General features: G+C 46.9%; 2 protein-coding genes across 28 annotated transcripts in view; both read left to right on the top strand.

The window, feature by feature from the left end:
• Positions 1-20,208, top strand: part of LOC139382329 (histone-lysine N-methyltransferase MECOM-like) — a 210,984-nt gene extending 190,776 nt beyond the window's left edge. For 4 of the 27 annotated variants that reach the window (XM_071126283.1, XM_071126281.1, XM_071126290.1 and 1 more), the window contains 11 exons: positions 338-491; positions 4,459-5,881; positions 6,083-6,170; positions 7,045-7,071; positions 10,780-10,946; positions 11,819-11,896; positions 13,533-13,702; positions 14,941-15,085; positions 17,078-17,332; positions 17,592-17,766; positions 17,990-20,208. In XM_071126283.1, the coding sequence (XP_070982384.1) occupies positions 338-491; positions 4,459-5,881; positions 6,083-6,170; positions 7,045-7,071; positions 10,780-10,946; positions 11,819-11,896; positions 13,533-13,702; positions 14,941-15,085; positions 17,078-17,332; positions 17,592-17,766; positions 17,990-18,124 (2,817 nt within the window). In that variant the 3' untranslated portion in view covers positions 18,125-20,208. Of the gene's footprint in view, positions 1-334; positions 516-4,458; positions 5,882-6,079; positions 6,171-7,044; positions 7,072-10,779; positions 10,947-11,818; positions 11,897-13,532; positions 13,703-14,940; positions 15,086-17,077; positions 17,333-17,564; positions 17,773-17,989 lie in introns of all 27 variants that reach the window. The other 23 variants (XM_071126280.1, XM_071126275.1, XM_071126286.1 and 20 more) reach the window with 15 other exon arrangements.
• LOC139382327 (alpha-2-macroglobulin-like) overlaps positions 1-22,096 on the top strand; it is a 563,422-nt gene that overhangs the window by 316,351 nt on the left and 224,975 nt on the right. The window lies entirely within an intron of this gene.

Raw genomic sequence — 22,096 nt, 5'->3', positions numbered from 1 at the left:
TTGGGTGGGTAGGTAGGTGTATGTTACTAGAGCAGGGCTCCCCAACGCTGTTCCTGGAAAGCTACCATCCAGTACGTTTTCACTCTAACCCTCATCTAGCATACCTGATTCTAATGATTAGCTGGCTGATAAACTGAATCAGGTTAGGTACAACTGGGGTTGGAGCGAAAACCTACAGGAACAGGGTTGGAGAGCCCTGTATTAGAGTATATTTTGTGTTGAATTGGATGTGTGAACAAGTGTATATGTACATGCATGCATCTCCTATATGTACTGTATCCATAGTCGCAGATGGGTGACCCCCCCGTGTGTCCCCCTCGTCGTCCCCCCCCAGCAGGTGTTCACAGACCCCAGTAACCTGCAGAGGCACATCCGCTCGCAGCACGTGGGGGCGCGGGCTCACGCCTGTCCCGATTGCGGGAAGACCTTTGCCACGTCCTCTGGCCTGAAGCAGCACAAGCACATCCACAGCAGTGTCAAGCCCTTCATATGTAAGTCACTCAGACCCTTCATATGTAAGTCTGCACGCTTTTTCCACATATTCTACTAGCTTGTTAGAACTCATTTAGAAAAATCGCTAAAACGCCCCGTCTCTTATGTTCTGACCTGGTCATAATACTAGTTGACATGTGAGTTACTCCGTGATAGATTTTAACGCAGTCTCATACCTATTTTGACCCTCTCATTGTTTTAAAGGGGAATTTCACTTGAAAACCATTTCTTCATATATTCTTCATTAGTCCACTTTTGATACTGTCCCAGAAAATTGTGCATGTCAACATTCAACTTTTGAAGATAGGTTGCTTCCAGTCTCCTGAAGCCCTAAATCAAGCAAGAGCACAACATCTCTTTAGGATTCATTTAGCATATTCATGAGAATTTTCCAGGAAGTAAACACAGATCTTCTATTATAATAGCTATGAGGCTTGTACATATATGTGCAAAATAAAATGTTAAACCATATTAACGGTACTCTGATGAGAACTATGTGAAAAAGTGGTTTTAGGGTCAAATGCCCCTTTAAATATCAGTCCTTTAAGTACTTAAAAAAAACTCCATACAGTAGTAATTTATATTATTTGGTATTATTTATTATCTATCAATTTTGAATATCATTGAATATAATATGTTGTGATTTTAGGGTTAATTCTATACATTTAATGTAGGAAATGTTGAATGGTACTGACTTTTGACATTTTGAAAGTGGCATGTTGATTTTGGTAATATGTACATATCTATAATATACAAGATTGCATAAGGAGAACATAAAATGTTTCATTCCACAGGAATTGTAGTCACAGGGGAGTGCTATTTTGAAGGAGAATGGCATTTCTGTTATTAGCTGAACAACAGCAGTACGTGTCCCATGCCCCCATCTCAGCAATCGCACACCTTGTTGACCCAATGACCCCTAGTAATGACCTCACACTATGACCTCACGTTTTAACCCTACTGTTGTCCCACACATTGACCTGTTCAACCATTCGTGACCCCCCCCCACCCCCACCGTTGACCCCAGAGCTCATACATTTGATCCCACTCTCTTTCACACTCCCTGTAAATGCCAACCCTGTGGTCAAACATTACAACCACAACCACAACACATGATGACCAGACCCCAGTTTTGCTTTTCAGAGAAAACACATTTTCAGAGTTTTTCCTTGTTAGGTCAGGTAGTCAGGAAAATCTTCTGGCCCTATAATGATTTTTCACACTTTCACCTCACACACAAAGCACAGTGATCTTCACCCTTTGACCCCAGCTCCGTGACCCCACACGCAGGGCAGAGGGGCTTGGTCCGCCTGCGGACCACCATCTCCCCCCTCCCCTCTAAATGCACCATTCCACGCAAATAGCAACCACATGTCCCCTCCACCGTGCTCCGAATGGGAGTACATTTGCAGTAATCAGTTGAAAATATGCAGGTTTGAAAAAAGCTAATGCCTGTGTAAAAAGACAGAACACCCTCAGCCCTGACAGATGTGTTAGAGACCATGTGTGTGTCCGTCTTCCGTCTTTGTTTGTCTGTGTGAACAGTATGTCGGTCAGCGTGTGTGTGTGTGTCCATGTGTGTGTCCATGTGTGTGTCCATGTGTGTGTCCGTGTGTCCGTGTGTCCGTGTGTGTGTGTGTGTGTGTGTGTGTGTGTGTGTGTGTGTGTACATGCATGTGTGTGTTTGTACCAAGGTAGAAATTCTGTGGCTGTGTCTGTCTGAGGAACATTCCGGCCCTGATCTTTCATTCAGACACATGGGGCTGTCTTACTCAAAGCTGCTCTTCACAGGAATGTGTTTATAATATTTAGTTACAGTTTATGGAGACCTGACAAAACACACGTGTGGAGTGGATCAGGTCCCTCACACCCTGTGTGTCATGTGTGTCTGTTGTAAGTCTGTAAATGTCAGCAGTATGTGATTTACAGCCACGGGCTTCTACTCGTTCTACAACAGAGAGGAAACGGATAACAACACCCACGTTAGCCAACGAGCCTCAGGCGCATCAAATATTTACGCCTAGACTCAACATCTCTTGATCAATTACGACGTTGACTCCTTCGAAGACATAATCATTCACTCTAAGACCTTTGCCCTCGATTCAAAGAGCATTCATTATTACAGCACGGTATGCACGTCATTGTCTTTCACAAGTTTCCCAGGACATTTCCAAACCACCACATGAAAAAACAAACACCGTTAGACGACATACTGTATATTGTGAATGGTAAATATTTGAATCAATCACATTCCTATAAACTACAATATTATACAATATCATACATATTTTTTAAGAGTATGTTTTGATATGAAATTGTCATCCACTTTCCATTTTTACGGATGCCAATGTAAAAATAAAGAATATATAAAATAGAGAATTCCAATAGAGAATATGAAACAGAATGACTATTATCCAGAAGCTACTGTATGTATGTATGTATGTAGATATGATCTCTATACTGTTTTTTTTTTATCTAGCTATCATCTAGCACAGGGATCTCCAACCTTTTCTAGATTGAGAGCTACTTTAAAAAATGTCACAAGCTACTCAGAATACATTTTTTTTGGTCTGGCCCTTTAATAGCTCACCGAGCGAGTGAGGAATGATGGTTCTGTACTGCTGCTGCTCATGTCATAGCAAAGTCATGCAAATAATAGATACAAATTATATACTTCTGCCAAGTAAGGCTACTTTGCAGTTATAATTTAATTGAGAAGGTTTTGGGGAAAGTATTTCTGTCAACCCACAATATGGTTTTCACATAAACCTGCTACACACGGAGTGATTGACAAACGTTCGAAGCAGACAGACAGACAGGGCAATATTGGTGGAAATCAATTGGCAGACTTTGGCTTTTTAAGCCAATAGTGGCTAACCAGGGGTGAGATAATGTCAGTGTTGCGTTGATTAGATAGTAGCTGAGAGCTTCAAGTGTCTGATTCTTGTGAGATTTGTTTGTGACAGTTTTCAGTGGAAAACATGAAAAATAGCAGGAACTTTAAGAATTGTTTAGCGAGCTACTCATTTGTGAGCTGTGAGCTACTTGTGGTCAACCTGTTGGAGACCCCTGGTCTAGCCACTATGTTCTGTTCAACAATGTGGTCTGCCACATAGCAGGGTTGGCGTCCATGGGGTCAGACAGGGAAGGGACTGTGGGACTGTGGGAAGGTTACAGTGAGCTAGATGACAGGGACAGGGGGGAGTGGGGGGTGTGAGGGGAGGCGGGCAGCGGAGGACGTGAGCCCTGTCCCTGGGAACCCGGACCTGCAGGATAGGATTCATTCAACTCTGCTTCCTTCACAGGCTCAAAATAGAGCCATTGTGCCGTGTGTCTGCAAGTGAGTGTGTGTGTGTGTGTGTGTGTGTGTGTGTGTCATGCGTTATGTGATATTTTAATATCTGTGAATGTGTCTGCATAAATCTATGTGTGTGTGTGTGTATGTGTGTGTGTGTGCACTCAAATGTGTGTTCTTGTCTATTGTGAGTTATGTGAATATCTATGAATGTGTATGCATGTCTGTGTGCACAAGCGTGTGTATGTACGTGTACGTGTGTGTTTGTTTACAGTCTCCTTGGGAGTCTGACCCTGGGAGCACAATGCCTAGAGGTGCACTGTGTTTCATGTGCAGGTGATGCCTTCCACTGACTCAGTCTCAGCCCCGAGGAACAAAGCCCACTGACAATGCTAGGATCTGGCGACTCATCTCACCCCCCCCCCCCCCTCACTGAAATAACATTCTCAGACTAGGACATCTTACACCCAGCCAGTCTCCCATGTACTGTAGTCCACCATCCTGAAATATATGTGTAGTGTCACGACTAAAGCCTGGAGGTTTTCCTTACGACTGGATCTAAGGGAAAACTCTTGGCCCTTATAGTCGGAGATGTACTCTGTGTATGTGTGGGTGTATGTGGTGTTGGACATGTCTCTGAATGTCCCGTGTCTGTCTCCCTCTCCCTGCAGGCGAGGTGTGCCACAAGTCCTATACGCAGTTCTCCAACCTGTGCCGCCACAAGCGCATGCACGCCGACTGCCGTACCCAGATCAAGTGTAAGGACTGTGGTCAGATGTTCAGCACCACCTCCTCCCTCAACAAGCACCGGCGCTTCTGTGAGGGCAAAAACCATTTCACGGCAGGGGGGTTGTTCGCCCATGCCCAAGGCATGTCCCTCCCCGGTGTCCCTGGTGCCATGGACAAGGCCGCTATGGGTGGGATGGGGAACAGCAGTGCCAGCCTGGCAGACTACTTTGGGAACCGGCACCACAGTGGCCTGACGTTTCCATCCGCCCCTGGCTTCCCCTTCAGCTTCCCGGGCCTGTTCTCTTCTGGACTGTACCACCGACCCACCCTCATCCCGGCCACCTCCCCAGTCAGACGGCCCCCAGGTCCAGGTACGGAGCACAGCAAGGGCCCCCTCCTGTCGCCCAGCCCCAGGGCCCAGGAGGCCAGAGAGCTGCTCAAGACCCTCCGCAAGGAGGCATCACCCGGCAACGAGCAGCCTCAGGGGACAGAGCAGCGACAGGCCCAGGGCTCCTCCTCCAAGCAGAGGCATGGCGGCGGCAAGTTGAGCAGCCAATCAGAGAGCAGCGACCTGGATGACGTGAGCACGCCCAGTGGGAGCGACCTGGATACCACGTCAGGCTCGGAGCTGGAGAGCGACATGGAGAGCGAAGGCCAGCGGGAGAGGGCACCCCGGGAGAACGGGAAGGGGCCCAAGAGGAAGGCGGGCGGAGGCCCCCAGAGCCCCACCATCCTGACCAGTAACCATACTAAGGAGTTCCAAGGCGGCCCCGCCTTATTCCCTCCCTCGCTGGACGAGCACACGGCTGTCTCAGGGGCGGTCAATGACTCCATCAAGGCCATCGCCTCCATCGCTGAGAGGTACTTTGGCTCCACGGGGCTGGCGGGCCTGCAGGACAAGAAGGTAGGCGCCCTGCCCTACCCCTCCATGTTCCCCCTGCCCTTCTTCCCAAACTTCTCCCCGCCCGTCTACCCCTTCCCAGAGAGAGAGCTCAGACCTCCAGGCCTCAAGGGGGAGCCCCAGTCCCCACCTGACGAACCCACCAAGAAAGGCCAGAGCAGGACCTCTGAGTCGCCCTTTGACCTTACCACCAAGCGCAAGCAGGAGGAGAAGGTCCCCGCCCCATTTACCCCCGAAACCAATTCCAAACCGGAGGCCTCCTCACGTTCCACCAATCAGGACCAGCCGCTGGATTTGAGCATGGGCGGCACGAGGCACCGTAGCAGTAGCCGCACCTCCCGGAGGGAGGAGTCGAAGAAGATCCACGTGTTTGGAGAAGACACGGCAGGGGTGGAGCTTCCTAAAGCCGACACCTCTCTGCAGCACGCTAGGCCCACCCCCTTCTTCATGGACCCAATCTACAGGTACTGTGAATCTCTAGAACTAAACCTCCCCAGTTCAAATATCACTCACTATCAGACTCATTTAGACCCATTGTGTGTGTTTATATTCTGTGTTAGCAATATGTGTCTTTAACTTCCTATAGGTACTTTTTCCTATATTGTTGGTTGTGAATGTATTTTAGTGTCAGTGTCTAAGAACTGATAGAGTTGTAATATTAGCAGGGTTGAGAAGAGGAAGATGAACGATCCGTTTGAGGCTCTGAAAGACAAGTACATGCGGCCCGCCCCCGGCTTCCTCTTCCATCCACAGGTAGGTCCTGTCCTATCTCAGTGTTACTGTAGCTTCACAAAGACAGCCAGACCAGGGGCCCTTTTTGGTTTTGAGGCCCAGGCACGGTGAGGCAATCTGGGGTTGGTCTGGGGGTGGTCCGAGGTAGTCTGGTTGTGATGGTGCCCAGAGCCAGTGTTCAGTCTGATCCATGCTAAAGCATGTTTGGGTCTGGTCTGTCCTGTTCTCAGCTTTCTGAACCAGATGTGGGAGAATGTGGGAGACTGAAAAGGGCACAAAGTGACACGTCCTCACATATGTGTCTTTGACTAAAATATCAAAAATGATACCCTTTTAAAGTTGGAGAATTTTGCCCCCGGACACGCTGCCTGTGATTTCTCTATCGTGTGTAGCGTGACTCAGTGTGTGTGTGTGTATTGACATGCGTTGACATTCATGCATTCGCTCTTCCCAGCAGTGAAAATTGGCCCGTAGGAAAAGTGAAAACATTTTCTCAGGGTCTGCTGTTTTTTCCTGACCGTTTCAGGCCTGGTTTTTACTGGCTGCTTGAGCCGTCTGATTTATGTCCCCTCTCCACACTCTGTGAACCAGTCTCTAACTCTGTAACACCACATTGCCGTGGCACGTGGCTTAATGAGGTGTCCTATCAGTAGAAACAGTAACAGCGTTTAGGCCATTTTTATTACTTTACGATGTTTGGACACACAAATCAGTCGCAGAAACACTCTGACCACAGGGGCTCTTTATTTTGCAGTTGTACATTTGTACAAGTCACCTGACCCCTTGTGACATCCTCATCCCCCAACCAATGCCCATGTGTTTCCAATAAAAAGCTGTTGATCCGTGGTCTACTTCCTGGTTCTGACTGCTCTTTTCCTTCTGTCCCGCCCCTCAGTTTCGTATGCCAGATCAGAGATCCTGGGTAAGTTTCCTCTATACCTATATGTCTCTGTGCTTCTGCCTCCCCTAGACCCCCAGACTCCCCCTGTGTGTGCATGGGTCCTCATCATAACACCCTCCATGTCACTCAGCCTGCGGATAGCTCTGGCCAATCTCCAGCAACTACCGACCAGGCATCATCCAATCACAAGCCATCAATTCTTATCGATGGATTTTAGACCTGTTTGTTGATCACATAAAAGAAAACATGGTTTTCTCAGTTTGCAAGCTGCTTTTTTTCTGCTTTTTCACTCATTTTGGTAAAAAATTCATGTAAACGTTTAGATTAATTTCGAATTACTAATTTGCCCACATGACAGGCCTGGGATTTATTGCAGGGTTCCACCCTGCACTGCTAACGACACTGTGGGTTCTATATATATTATCTTATTCGGAGAGTAAGGCAGTGCTGTTGGAATGGGCACAGAGCGGGTGAGATGAAGGGGGGGGGGGGGGGGGGGGGGGGACTGCTTTGCATCAGCGCGAGGGTAACAGTCACTTAGGGACCCAGGGAGGGAGGGGGAGTTCCTCCCTCTGACATCTGTTTCCAGATAAGATCAACAATTGAGAATGCATCTCACTAATTAAGGCGCTCTCAGCATCACTGACATCTGAAGATAACTAATCAACAGCTGGCCCCACAGAGACACTACGGCAACAAGCAAGTTCAGACAGGAGGGGGGTTACATCTAAAGGGGATTTTGGGGAATCACATCACAGAAGTTAAGTAAATGTGCAGGTATTTATCCTCCTTGTTCCCACAATTAGACTTCTCACAATCTGTATTATATCAGATGAGATCTAGAGAACCTGACTTAAAATCTATACAAATCTATAAAATCTCAAATGTTTTAGAGCCGTTTCTTCTGATTCTGACTTATCTCACCAGTAGTAGACAATACGGAGGGTTCTCACAGAGAGAGTAACACAGCTGAACTGAACAGCCAGAGAGGAAGGAGAACGAATGTGTATCAGAGGGAGGGTTGCCTCAGTAGACAGAAGAACAGCCAGGATGGGCCTAGCTGTTTTAGCCTCAGCTTCTCGCTCTCAAACTAAAGTGTCTTATCTTGCACGACGGCTCAATATGGACAGTTTTAGGGCTCCTAATGCGCAGGTGAGTTATGGCCTCTCATTGAGCAAGGAGGGAAACAAACTGAGCTTTAGCCCCCATGCCCATAAAGAGCCCCAATGAAATACATATTGCACATTCACAAGAAATATGGAAGCATTTCACCCCCACCTTTCCCTCCCGTTCCCCTTCTCACGAGGGAGCCTTTGATTCACGGCACGGAGCATTGGCATATTCATAATCAAACGGACCTGACACCCCACATCCTCCCGCAGTCGGAACTTTACACCCAACCGTCACTCTTAATCAGCCCTGGCCTGTAACGTCTGTGGTCGTTCATCATCGATCAGTTTCTCCATCTCTGTTTTCTCTCTGCTCTTTTTCTGTCTGTCTGTCTGTCTGTCTGTCTGTCTGTCTGTCTGTCTGTCTGTCTGTCTGTCTGTCTGACTCTTGCTCTCTCATTTTTCCTTTCACTCCCTCTCTCTACCGCTCCCTCTCAATCTTTCTTTCTTTCTTTCTTTCTTTCTTTCTTTCTTTCTTTCTTTATTTCTCTCTCTCTCTGTCTCTCTCTCTCTCTCTCTCTCTCGCTCTCCATCTCGGTAAAGTCTCAGAGTAACATGAGGCTGGAACAGTGAGATGGAATGTCAGGCGGTGAACAGGGCCCATGGTGCTGCCGGAGGCCCCCAATCACTACTGATTTGTTACCTTATTGAAATAAGAATAAGGAACACAATCAAAATTCAATACACGCAAAATAATGCAAATTTGTGGCACCTTAAATAAAAAGCTGTCCAATGCTAGATAGGCTGATAGGCTGACAGGTCCCGCAGCCTGCTGGGACATCATCCGCCCCTCTTTCCTCTTCTCCTCCCCCATCCCTCCATCCCGCTCCCTCTCAGCACAGCGATATCATTATTGCCCGTGTCTGGCCCTTGATCAGTAATGTCAACATCTTTCATATTGACGAATGTGCTGTCTGCCTGCATTGTGCACCGAATGGTTTAGAGCCCAGCAGTGGATATGAATCACTCCTCTGCCCCTGCACACACACAGCGTGTGCACAGTGTGCACATACACGCAAACAGACGTAGAGCATGCAAGCACACACACAGAGCAAACAAGCACACAGACACACATTCTCACACATTAACACACTCTTTCTTTCTTTCTCTCTCACACACACACACACACACACACACACACACACACACACACACACACACACACACACACACACACACACACACACACACACACACACACACACACACACACACACATTCTCTCACAGACATTGTTGGCAGTTAATCAATTATGACCACCATGCAGCACACACACAAACACTAACACACACACACATACACTCACAAACACGAACACACACACACTAACACATACACACCATCTGACATGTACATATATTTCCACTTTCCTCCAAGGATTTTATGCATATTTGATGAAAGCAAATGTTAGCTTTCATTAGTAAATTGCATACAGTCCTTCTCTGTGTGTGTGTATGTGTATGTGTTTGTGTGTGTGTGTTTGTGTGTTTGTGTGTGTGTGTGTGTGTGTGTGTGTGTGTGTGTGTGTGTGTGTGTGTGTGTGTGTGTGTTTGTGTGTGTGTGTGTGTGTGTGTGTGTGTTTGTGTATGTTTGTGTGTGTGTGTGTGTGTATGTGTATGTGTTTGTGTGTGTTTGTGTGTGTGTGTGTGTGTGTGTGTGTGTGTGTGTGTGTGTGTGTGTGTGTGTGTGTGTGTGTGTGTGTGTGTGTGTGTGTGTGTGTGTGTAAAACACAGTTGATTACATTCATACTCCACCTGACCTGACTTCCACTGGCCACTAGTCGTGGAATAAATCTGCATAATATTCCCATATACTATACCAGCCCTGGAAAGGACATTCAGTAACACTCTGATCTGTGTAAAGTACAGTATTGGTTTCTATCTTCAATATGGCCTAGTTTGAGTACAGCCTTGGTTAGTGGTGTCTTAGTGGTGTCTGCTGCCACTAGCCTCTGGGGCAACTTGAGGAGTGTTTCGAGACATCGGGCTGTATTATTCACTCCCTTGGTTGTGCATCATTCTGCTGGGTGGCGGCGGGAATTAACCCTCATCTAATGTGTCGGGCTCCACCAAAGGCATATCCGTCATCTCTAGGAACACTACTTATCAGTTGTAAGGTTAAATGTGTCCCTCACTATCAAATAAATGTCTGAATCCAACTGCCTAGTTCGACCACGCACTTCAAACAAAACACTTCCTACCACGTAATCTACCACTGTCTGTACAGCAACGATGTGGTGCGGTTCGGACAAAGTGGGATTCAGAGCTTTATTTGATAGCGAGGGACACATTTAACCTTACAACTGGTAAGTAGTGTTCTAGAGATCATAGATATGCCTTTGTTGATGGGGAATTTTTTTTTTTTGTTAAGTCGCAGACATTAGGTTAGAGAATGATGCGCAAGCAAGGGAGTCAGTAATACAGCCCAATGTCCCAGAAGACTCCAGAAGTTGCCCCTGAAGTTATGTTGAAATAAGATGTGTTACTGACTGACTGGCTTGGTTAAATGAAGGTTAAATGAAGGTTTTTCCTGACCATTCATGTGACATGTCTCTTCTCAGATGTCGGCCATTGAGAACATGGCGGAGAAGCTGGAGACGTTTGGTTCGCTTAACCCCGAGTCAGGTGACCTGATGCGCTCCGTCCCCTCCATGTTTGACTTCCGAGCCCCGCCCACTGCCCTCCCCGAGACGCTACTGCGCAAGGGCAAGGAGCGCTACACCTGCAGGTAACCGCGGAAACCGTTTACCGCAAATAGTACCAGAGGTTGTTTTGGAGATTTTATACAACTGTATTTTATTTTTTACATTTTGTCTTCACACTACTTAATCTCTGATTTTGGCCTTGTGACTTTCTGATTGAAAGTCCCATGGTTTTGGTAAATTCCTATTTCTATACTTCTAAATTCATGAATTGAGTTGGATTTAATTGAATTTGATTGAATTGAATTGGAATAGACCCTAAACCTGAAAAGTGAATATGTCCTTGAGTGTATGTCCTATTTCCATTCCATGTCCTTGAGACACATTTCTACTTAATTTCCATGGCTGGCCAGTGTCAACCCTTTGAGGTGACTGTGTGTGCTGTGTTACTCCGTGAGGGGCTGTGCTTGGCTCCCTCTCTCTCCCACTGTTTACCCAGGGAGTTGGCCCTGATTAGCAGATTAATACGAGAGGTTTTGGGGCCCCGGCGGCACTTTGATCTAACGCTTTGCTGTGTGTGGACAACACCCACTCTCTGCACCTCCCCATTGCTACATTATACACATAAAGTTGCTCACACACATTCCATTAGCTTCAAGTGCTGAGTGTGTGGGAGTGAAATTAATATTCACATAGCTATTTGTTAGTGGAATTATGCAACCATAAGACAATGCATAAATGATGTTGCACTCCAGGAGGTTTTATCAGTTATTTGATGGAGATATGTGTTCTTTGGAATCTTTTTGGATTTATTGTGATAAGGTGTGTTTTTCCTATTGTGAGTTGTGTGTTGTCAATACTGCATGATCTAAGATATGCCACATATATTTGAATACATCTTCTGATGGTAATTTTACTCTAAGATGTATAGTGACACGAGGTGTTCTCTGCCCATCAGATACTGCGGTAAACTATTCCCACGGTCTGCCAACCTGACCCGCCACTTAAGGACACACACGGGAGAGCAACCGTACAGGTAAGACTCACACACACACACACACACACACACACACATCATGCGTGAACATACCCAGCATTAAAGGAGGGTCAGCTGTGGGATGAGGGATGTGGGAACAGGAAGTGATCATTCCGTGCTGACAGAATAACATCCCTCTAACCCTCCTCCAACGTCAGTTCGTCTCACCCTGCGAGCACAGACAATACTGAACGAAGACAGGACAGCTTTTCATCACAGTATAAGCCATCTGTTAATGTCTGTCAGATAACCTACACACACTGTCTGAGTCCTCCCAGACAGCCAACGTTCATCTATCAGACCCAGTCTGCTGCTACACGGATGTTTTCCCAGAGAATTCCTGTCCATAGTTACACGCAGCATTCTTGTATGTTTTCCTATGCCGTTAAAAGACTGGGACAATTATCATTCGGCTAAATGTTTTGCCTTGTGAAAAATGGTGGCCGACGTCTGGTTGACAGGAGGGGGGTTTGAACTTAAAGATGGGGGAAGGGTGTGGCAGGGAGAGGAAAGGGGGAGGGGAGAGGGGAACTGGGGGTAAAGAAGGAAGTTTGGTGAAAAATGGGGGTGATGAGGAGCATGGGCAGATGTCCGGGGGTAGTAGCTGGAATAATGACTGTGATGTCGGAGGGGGCGACTCGGAGCCCGCACACACACACACACACACACACACACACACACACACACACACACACACACATACACACACACGCACGGACACGGACACGGACACGGACACATACATACAGTACACAGTCCAGGGGAGGCCAGTTGACCACAGGGGAGAACCTCAGGCCTCTGTAGCAGCCTGATAGATTGAGCCTCTACCCGCTGGCACATCATTAAAGATCTCTGCTGTTTATTGTACTTTTTGCGAAGATAACTGGGCGCTCCTGAGGGACGGCCAATCGGGCGAGCTAATTCCAGCTAGAAGAAAAGATGTAATCATCTTGTATAATTTTGCATGGGGGGGGGGGCTTGGCTCTAACAGATTTGTTGTATGCCTGTTTTGTGAGAGAAGAATGTGAATGTGTGTATTGCGCTGGCGGAAGATAAGAGACAGAGCTGGTTTCACCTTGAACAAGCTCCTCCATCATGTCTGAAAGAGTGGGGGATGATGGGGGCTGTCCATGAATACATGTGTGTGTGTGTTCCACCGTGACTGTGTACAGCATCGTTTGAATCATTCATTGTTAAAGGGATACTTCAGAGTCAGATGAACTCATGGATGCCATTTGTATGACTCTGCATCCAGTAAGAAGGAGGTTAGAGGTAGTTTTGCGAGCCAATGCTAACTAGCGTTAGCGTAATGACTAGAGAGTCTATGGTATTTACTAGCACGCTAGCAGTTACCATAGACTTCCAGTAATTGCGCTAACACCAGTCAGTAATTACATTAACGCTAGTTAGCAGCTTCCTTCAAACTGAACGCAGAGACATAGAAATGGTATCTATGAGTTCATATGACCAGTAGATGAAGTCCTGAAGTATCCCTTTAAGGCCTATGTCTTTCTTGTGTTTGCTTTTACTGTATCTACTCCAGCATGTGTGTAGTGTATTTGTACTGTTCCCCATGAGTCCCACCTGTTTTGACCTTTGACCTCTTGGAGTGACCCCTACCTATCTGCCTCCTCAGGTGTAAGTACTGCGACCGCTCGTTCAGCATCTCCTCCAACCTGCAGCGCCACATCCGCAACATCCACAACAAGGAGAAGCCCTTCAAGTGTCACCTGTGTGACCGCTGCTTCGGCCAGCAGACCAACCTGGACCGTCACCTCAAGAAGCACGAGAACGGTAACCTCTCAGGTGAGAGAGCCTCTCAATCAATCAATCAATCAATCAATCAAAGCCCTTGTTACATGAATGGTGCTTTACTGAAACCTAGGAAATGAACCTGTGTACCAGTAGTGAACTTACATCCAGTAACTTGCAGGTGCAGGGTGTCATGTAAAAATATACCCAGCGTGAAATAGTTCCCAATCGTTCTGATTGTGACGTCATGTGGTAAAATTTCTCGTAGCGTGAAAATGTTCCCAGCTCTTTATGTGGATGGCTGAGCTCGTGCGGATGTCTCTCTCTCACCGTTGCTCACCCTTGATTTAGCTAGCTAGCCGGTGGAGATGGCTTGTTCTCAGAGGTGTCCAGTTTTAGCTTGTTTGTATAGGTACATACCAAAAACAACGTAATGAAAGAAAGACAGATACACATTTGAATGCTCCCGCAGTTTTATTGTGAAATGTTTCGACCCTTACGAACTCCTTTGGGTCCAAGCGTTGTGCAATAAAACTGCGGGAGCATTCAACAGTGTGTCTTTCTTTCTTGAAATGAACAAAACTGCTGATGAATCAAATCAGATGTATTTATATACTGCGTGAGCACTCACTCACTCACCCTCAATTGCCTCCGTAAATTCTCTAGCTGTATATAATGTGAAATGTACTTTACTTACGGTTAAAGAAAGAATTTGGGGAAACTAAGAAATGAGATGAAATGAATCTGTCGCCCGTCTCTGCGACAACACAATTGCGTTCTGAATGTTCGCCGACTCTGCTGCTTTCGGCAGTACAAATCATCGCCGGTTGAGTTTGATAGGTCGCTCTGCGTTGCAGCGACTCACTGAATCACATCAGAAACGTGGAGGCAAGCAGGCGACACCTGGCCAGACGCCCGTTGTAAAGCTAGTCCGGTTGATCAGATACAGTCACTTATTAAAGCAAACATTGGCATTCTCTGGAGACCTAGAGACTCATACACATGGTCCCGTCACTTATTAGAGTCAACATAATATTGGTCCACTTAAATACTTCCAGGTAATAAGGCCAGTGGAAGTGTGCTATTCGTGCAGGCCTTGGTCCAACACCAACAGGAGATTCAGTACATACTGGTACACCGGGTCAGTGGATTGGTTTCTCGTCAAGTCTCTGATCCCAAATAGTTTCTTGTCATCCAAAGGGAGAATCCAATGGGGCTGTCACTGTGGACTTAATTGTATTCTTTTAATACTAATATTCAAACTGACTGATTACAATGTTGTCTTTCTGTAGGCACGGCTGCGTCCTCTCCTCGGTCAGAGCTGGACAGCAGCAGTGCCATCCTGGACGACAAAGAGGACTCCTACTTCAACGAAATACGAAACTTTATCGGCAACACAGGCCAGAACCAGCCGTCCCCTGACCATTCTGAGGAAGGGTAAGTCCCATGTTTTGTCTGGATGTGCATATACTATATGTATGTGTGTGTCCAAAAAAATGCTTGGACAAACAGTACACACATTCATCATTCATCTTATCCTCTGTAGCACACACACACACACGCACAAACAAGAGGCCTGCTTTTCTGCAGCACATATCCAGTGCTTGAGGCTAAACATTGAGGTGATTATAGACAAACATGGGGGGACACGGCCTCTCTCTGCTGGCCTGCTAGGGCATTCTGATGCACTTCAGCCTTTATTAATTTCTGTGTGTGTGTGTGTGTGTGTGTGTGTGTGTGGAGTCTCAGACCAACAAACAATCATCACTGACGACATCTGGATAATTACCACGTTCGGAAACGTGCTGGAGCTTTTTACGACTGTTGACTTTGGGCCATGCATGTGCACCGGTATCGGCCTTGCATACAATTATGTCTGATGATTATGCTAATCAATTCTTGTAAAACTATGATCAGCTTCGGGATAGGGGTCGGCTACAGGTCGGCGGGTTTGTTTTTACGTGCCCTGGGTTTGATCAGGGAGGTAGAGATAGAGATCTCTCTGTCTTTCTTTTGATTGTGTAAAAAAGGGGTTGTGGGTGCAGCGTCACAGAGACGTGGGGAGAGAGGAGAGAGGAGGGGGTGGAGGACCCGGGAGCGACTAGCTCCCACATCTGGAAGCAACATGTCCGCCTACAGGAAGAAAGTCGGAGAAGGTGGGGTCAGGGGGTCGGCCCGTGTTTCCTTTCAAAGTGCGGCGCTCCTGAGTACCTCTGATAGATACTTTATCCCCAGCAAATTACCGCGTTTGAAAGCGTAATTAACGAATCTGTTTTCATAATCACAGAGGCTCTGGTCTCGGTCGGCGCTGCTGGTCTCGCTATGCGGTGCGCGGCGATGTCGATACGACATGGCAACTACCGCTTTGGCAGTCCTGGCCCTCTCCCAGTCCCACCCAGGGGGCGCGTTGCTTTTCAACTCTGTCTAATTCCCGCTATAATCGCCCCACTCTGATAAATCTAGAGGTGGATAGCAGATTCTCTAAAATATCTACCGCAATTGTTCTCCCACTCCTTCTCTTCTCGACTCATTGCAAACTCAGCTTTTCTTCTTCTTCAAATAGATCATTTCCTGGACTCTTCAGGGTCCTCTAATCTATGAGCGATTTTGGCGGGTGTATAAGTAGGGTCCGCAGCCAGACTTTGTTTGCTGGCTTCGTCTAGAAACAGACATTGTTGGGAGCTGACGAGAGACATCCCGGAGTGTAATTAGTGAATCGGTCTTAATGTGGTTCAAGATGATTTACCAAATGGTGGTTTCCTGAGTCTGCAGAGACAGTGGGCAGATACAACCCCAGTCAGGTTTTGATAGCTGGGCCTTTTCTCTCCGTGGGGACCAGGGAAATGGGCCGCTTGGCAAGGCCCTCATAACTCTTCCACCAAATGGGTCTGTCAGCTAAATATTTTGCCTATTAGATGAATCTGAGATAGTAGGAAAATAAACAACGGGAGAGGCCGAGCAGTGCTGTTAAGTGCTGCAGCGATCAGCGAGACGCTCATAGAGCCTGTGCCCAGAGGGGCCCTCGAGACGTGATGACAAACGGGATTCCGGCTCTGCCTCTCTCTGCCCCAGCTCAGCTGCCATGGCTCGCTCCACCCTGCTCTACCCACTCGCTCTCTATCCTCTCTATACTCCCATTGTTCACTCAGGAAGGAGGGACTCTTACAGGGACTGACTGGCCAAAATATACAAGACCACAAGACCACATTTCATTATAAAGTTTGATGTAAGAATGAGTGTGAGTTAGCCTTGTATCCATAACTGCATGGTACATGGGAATGAAAGAAGGTTAGAATTGGCTTCAGAACGTACAGTCTGGATACAATGTGGCTAAGTGTGAGTGTGTATATTGCTTATGTACAGTTTGTGCAGTACTGTGCTAGTGATGTGCTAGGTTTTACACATGTATTTCCTGGTCTCCGCTCCTAGGTTGAACGGGGGTCCTTTCGAGGAGGAGAAGCCCCTGATGGCCAGCCACGGGTCACATGACCTGGAGGAGGGGGAGGGGGAGGAGCTTGGCGCCGAGGAGGAGGAGGAGGAGGAAGGGGAGCAGAGCGACTCCGCTGCTGGGAAACCTAGAGACGAAGCTCCCCCCAGCAACCTAGATGATGACATCATACACAACAAAATAGAATTTGACGGACCTAGCGATTTGGACCTCAACTGCAAGACCTCCCCAAGGAGGTAATAGTAGTGAGGATATGCCTCCAGCATAAATATCCACTCACACAACCATGTAGACTAAAATATATGGACAGATACATATATGTATCAGGCTGAGACATTGTGACAGTATATTGGCATTCTTTAAAACCTCCCGAAGGGATCATTGGATGAAATTGAGTTGAGTTGAATTGAATTGAGTTGAATTGAATTCATTTACGTTGACTTGAGAAGTTGAATTGAATGTTGACAGGGATTCGGTTGTCTCCCTCCTCTCCAGCTATGAGGAGGAAGAGGATCAGAGTAGCTACTCTGCGCTGGATCACATCCGTCACTTCTCTGACATGCATAAGATGGAAGACAGTGAGTTCAGTGACGGGGACGGCACCGCCTTCGGCTCCCCCAGCCTGCCTGAGGCCGTCAAACAGCCCCTGTACAGGAAATCCAAGTCCCAGGTGGATGTGTGTGTGAGATATAACATGATAATGTACAAAAAAGTCTGAAAATGTATGCGCATATTCGCTCTGAATAAGAGCATCTGCTAAATGACTAAAATGTAAATGCTTGTGTGTGTGTGTGTGTGTGTGTGTGTGTGTGTGTGTGTGTGTGTGTGTGTGTGTGTGTGACTTTAGGTGTGTATTGGAGTTAACCTGTCCTTCTCCCTCTCCCTCTCCCCAGGCGTACGCCATGATGCTGTCTCTGGCTGACAAGGACGCACTCCACCCAGCCAACCACACACCAGCCACCATGTGGCACAGCCTGGCGCGGGCCGCTGCTGAGTCCAGTGCCATCCAGTCCCTCAGCCATGTATGATACCCCGATCCCTGACCTCTAACCCCCCCCCCCCCCCCGACCCCAACCTATCGCACTGGGAGCCCTTGGGGGCCGTCAGCGGGGCCCCTGGCCCTTGGCCCGTCACAGACTGCCGAGCAGAACCACGGCCCATCTGACTGCTGAGCAGAATGCCTTACACACGAGCAGGGTCACCGTCCACAGAGAACCGCCCAGCCCAGCCCTCCAAGAGATCCAACAAAACATCCCTCCTGTGACCTTAAATTCAGTCATTATGTTTATTATCGACGACAATGATGATGATAGTGATTATTGATTATGGTGAAAATAAAAATGATAAATAATAATAGCTGTATTTATTCTGGTGAGTTTCTATGTTTTGCACAGCAGCGGCGGCTGGTAGGAGGGATGATGGAGATGGTTTTGTTAGATGTTACATTGCTAGAGCATGTCATGTGTCCACTCAGTGGAACTGTGTCACGTGTCCACTCAATGTCATGTGTCCACTCAGCTGAGAACATTTGTCCTCTGTGTGATGTCGTTTGTATTTGGAGAACCCATTCGGGACCGCGGTCCAACCACGGTTTGATATGTGTACAGAGTACAGACCCTACCTAGCCCCACATAGCCCAACCTATTCTTACCAGGCCTCACCTAACCACCCCTAGCTCCATCTAGAATCACAATAATCCTACCTAGACCTACCATGCCACAATACAGCTAACTCACCCCACATTGCCCAACCTAGACGGAGACCTGGCCTTCAGACCATCTCAGCTGGATTGGAGTATCAGTGAAATACGTTACGAGAATGATTCCCCTTTAACCCCTGGATATAAACAGGTCTTTTCCATCAACATGTACTTATATAAATGCTAGGATACTTGGAAGGGTGGTGCTGAGTAAAGACTCGGATCCAAATGAACCACACCTCTCCGAGAAAGATGGTGCTACAAACGCATTACGACAAGATTGTTGATAAATGAAGAACAAAAGAAAAATAAACATTGAAAACGGAGAAAAATTGGACTGGTTTTACCACCTAAGAAGGAGTTTGCATAGCTGCGTGTGTCTGCACAATCACAGAACTGTACACGAGTGTCTGCAAACTGCGGCTCTGAAGCTGCACTCGGTCCCACCCTGCTGCGCTCTCTGTGAAAGGATCTAAGTAGTTTGTCGTTTTAGCGGAAGAAAAGAAGGAACCACAATCTTTTTTTTTACTCTGAAAAAGTAGCAAGTGCTGAAGTTTATCGTTATTAAACAGTAAAAAGGGCATCTCTCCCCCTTTCTCGAAACCCCAAACTCATCGTAGTCGGCCAACGATACCACTAATTAGCCTAAATGCTAGTTGTTAGCTACCCCCATCCTCGTGTCTTTCATTTTTTAGACAATCATGTTTTTTTGTTGTTGTTTTTTTCTACATTTTTATTGTTGTTGTTGATGTTATTGCTGTTGTATGTTGAGAATTGTATTTATTTCTTGGCAAACTGTAGTTTGTTTACTGAATAGCACTGCTCTTACCCATAGTGAAGGGGAGATTCCTCACTGGGGCCTACTCCAGAACTCAATGGGGTTTGTAGATGACGTTTGAGTGCCAGATAGTATTAAACATACCATTCACTCTTTATTCTTCTAATGAAACTGGTTGATGATGAATAGATATTACTTTGGGGGTTTTTTGTACGACAATTTATTGATCCAATTGTAAATGGAAAAAACAAACATTATAAAGACATGAACAAATAAAAAGATGCCAGGTATAAGTTCTTCATAATCGCATGATTGGTCTCCATAGATCTGTATCTGACAGTTTTCTACGGTTGTCTGCAAGCTTGTGTGACGTTCAGTCAATGTTAATCCCTTGTGCCAAACCTATAATAAATAACAGATTATATTCATTTATCCTCCCATTTTGAGGGACCAGATTGTTTGTTTGTTTTTTGTTTGTTTTTTGTCATTGATGTTTTTGTTTTTGTTTATAATCCATTTTAAAAGTAATCAGCAAGTTGAGGTACTTTGTTTTAATGCTTTCTACAATGTAACTGTAATGCATTTCAATTCAATACTGTGGGAGGAGCAACTAAAAAATAAAGGACTACAATGTGGATTAAGTGTGTGCTCTTTCTTTTTGCTTTTTCTCTCTGTCTCCCGCTTTCTCTTCCTCTCTCTGACTCTCTCTCCCTGCCCCCTTCCACTTCCCTCCCTCCCTCCCTCATGTCCAGACAGTGTGTTAAAATAAGAACTGGGAGTCAGAGAGACACCTGGCCCTTTCTCCTGGCTCTCTCAGGGCCTCCAAGCGCGAGACTGAACTCTGGTCCCCCCTTTCTTCCCAGATCCTGGCACAGAGAGCGAGAGAGACAGAGGGAAAGAGAGATTGAGCCAGACACAGAGGGAGAGAAAGAAAGAGAGATTGAGCCAGACACAGAGGGAGAGAAAGAAAGAGAGAGAAAGAGAGACTGAGGGAGAGAGGGATGGAGGAGCTGAATGTGGTAGTGTAGTGGAAGCGGAGGCAGGAATGTGTCCTCTTTATTTGGGGCCATGTTGTGGGCCGTGATGGATGAGGCGGGGAGATGTGATGACCTGGCTCATCGCTCAAACGCTCAATAAGACTTCCCATCCTGCAGGCGTCCCTGTCAGAACCCCCCTTGCACCTCCTCATCCCTCCCACACCCCCTCTGTCACGGCTTGCATATGTGGGCGGACATTGTGGCTGAGAAGCCCCACTCACTTCCATTGTCCAGTCATGAGTGGGGGGTTAGAGTGGGGTGTGTGGGGGGTGTTTGCGGGACTGACAGTGGCTATCCCAAGCCCAGACTCTCCAACGCACGTACAGTGGCTCTCAATAAGCCTAATGGATGGGATGTTTTTTTAAGCGGGCCTCGTCGATCAGCCCCGCCGTTACGTCAGTTCTCCTCCGAGCAGCTCCGGGGTGTCCAGCTTTGATGAGGTCACGGCGGGTCAGGCAGTGTTGATGAGGTCAGTGTGGGTCATCCAGCATTGATGAGGTCAGCCTGTGCGAACGGTGCAGGTTCGTAATGGAGTGGAGGTTATAATAGCCTAGAGTATAGGAGCCTATAGGCTGAATGGACCAGTGGGGACAGTATGTATGTATGGACCATTACTGACCTGCCCCACCACAGGGTCATAACACAACCTGCACTACGCCCTCTGCTGGAGATTATTATAGTAACAACTTAAAGACATGCTCTGGAACTTTGGCAACTGGATGTGTCAATGTGTAGTTCATATATGCATAATCTATGAGCAGAATGACTGTTTTACCTCAAATAGCCACAAAATCCGTGTGCAGCGCCATTTTCCCTACATTTCCCACCCGTGAGCCAGCCCCCTAGCAATTCGAGTTACAGCCAATGAGCTTCAGCCCCTTGTCATTTGATTGACAGCTAGCAAGATGCACACAGAGCAGAGAGAGAGAGAGAAAGAGAGAGAGACAGAGATGAGAGCAATGACGTGCTGCACATATCTGCACAGATATGAGGCAGTACAACATTTCCGAGGACCTGTTTTGTCTCTTGAGTGCTACCTTCAGAACTACTAGCTAAAAGGTATGCAAATCTTAAGGAGAATCTCTTTAAGTGTTTTCAATGTCATGCTCAAAGGCTAAACTAAGATACTTGTCATTATAAAGAATACTAGCCAGGCTATTACCTCACCAGAGTCAAATCCATAGACCAAAGAGGGGGCATTCCCTCTTGAAATAACTCCAAATTATGAAATGAAACTAGGATAGTGTGTGTATGAATGTGATTGAGTGTGTGTGGGTGGGGGGTGAAGGGGGCATGGGTCATGGCTTGGCAGTGTACCCTGTTGGGCTCCTCAGCATTGCTAATTTGATCATGGTGGATTAGCACATGCCAGTGTCGCCCATGCCTCGGCTCACACTTAATCCACACATTGAGACCCGTTATTACCACCATTAACCCACAGCTCCACATAAAGACCTCTGTGTGTGGGAGTGGGGCTGGCAGGGCC

Source organism: Oncorhynchus clarkii, chromosome 24, assembly GCF_045791955.1.
Source record: "Oncorhynchus clarkii lewisi isolate Uvic-CL-2024 chromosome 24, UVic_Ocla_1.0, whole genome shotgun sequence".
Classification (NCBI taxonomy): domain Eukaryota; kingdom Metazoa; phylum Chordata; class Actinopteri; order Salmoniformes; family Salmonidae; genus Oncorhynchus; species Oncorhynchus clarkii.
The sequence above is the reverse complement of the archived record's forward strand: the minus strand, read 5'-3'. Positions and strand labels throughout refer to the sequence as shown.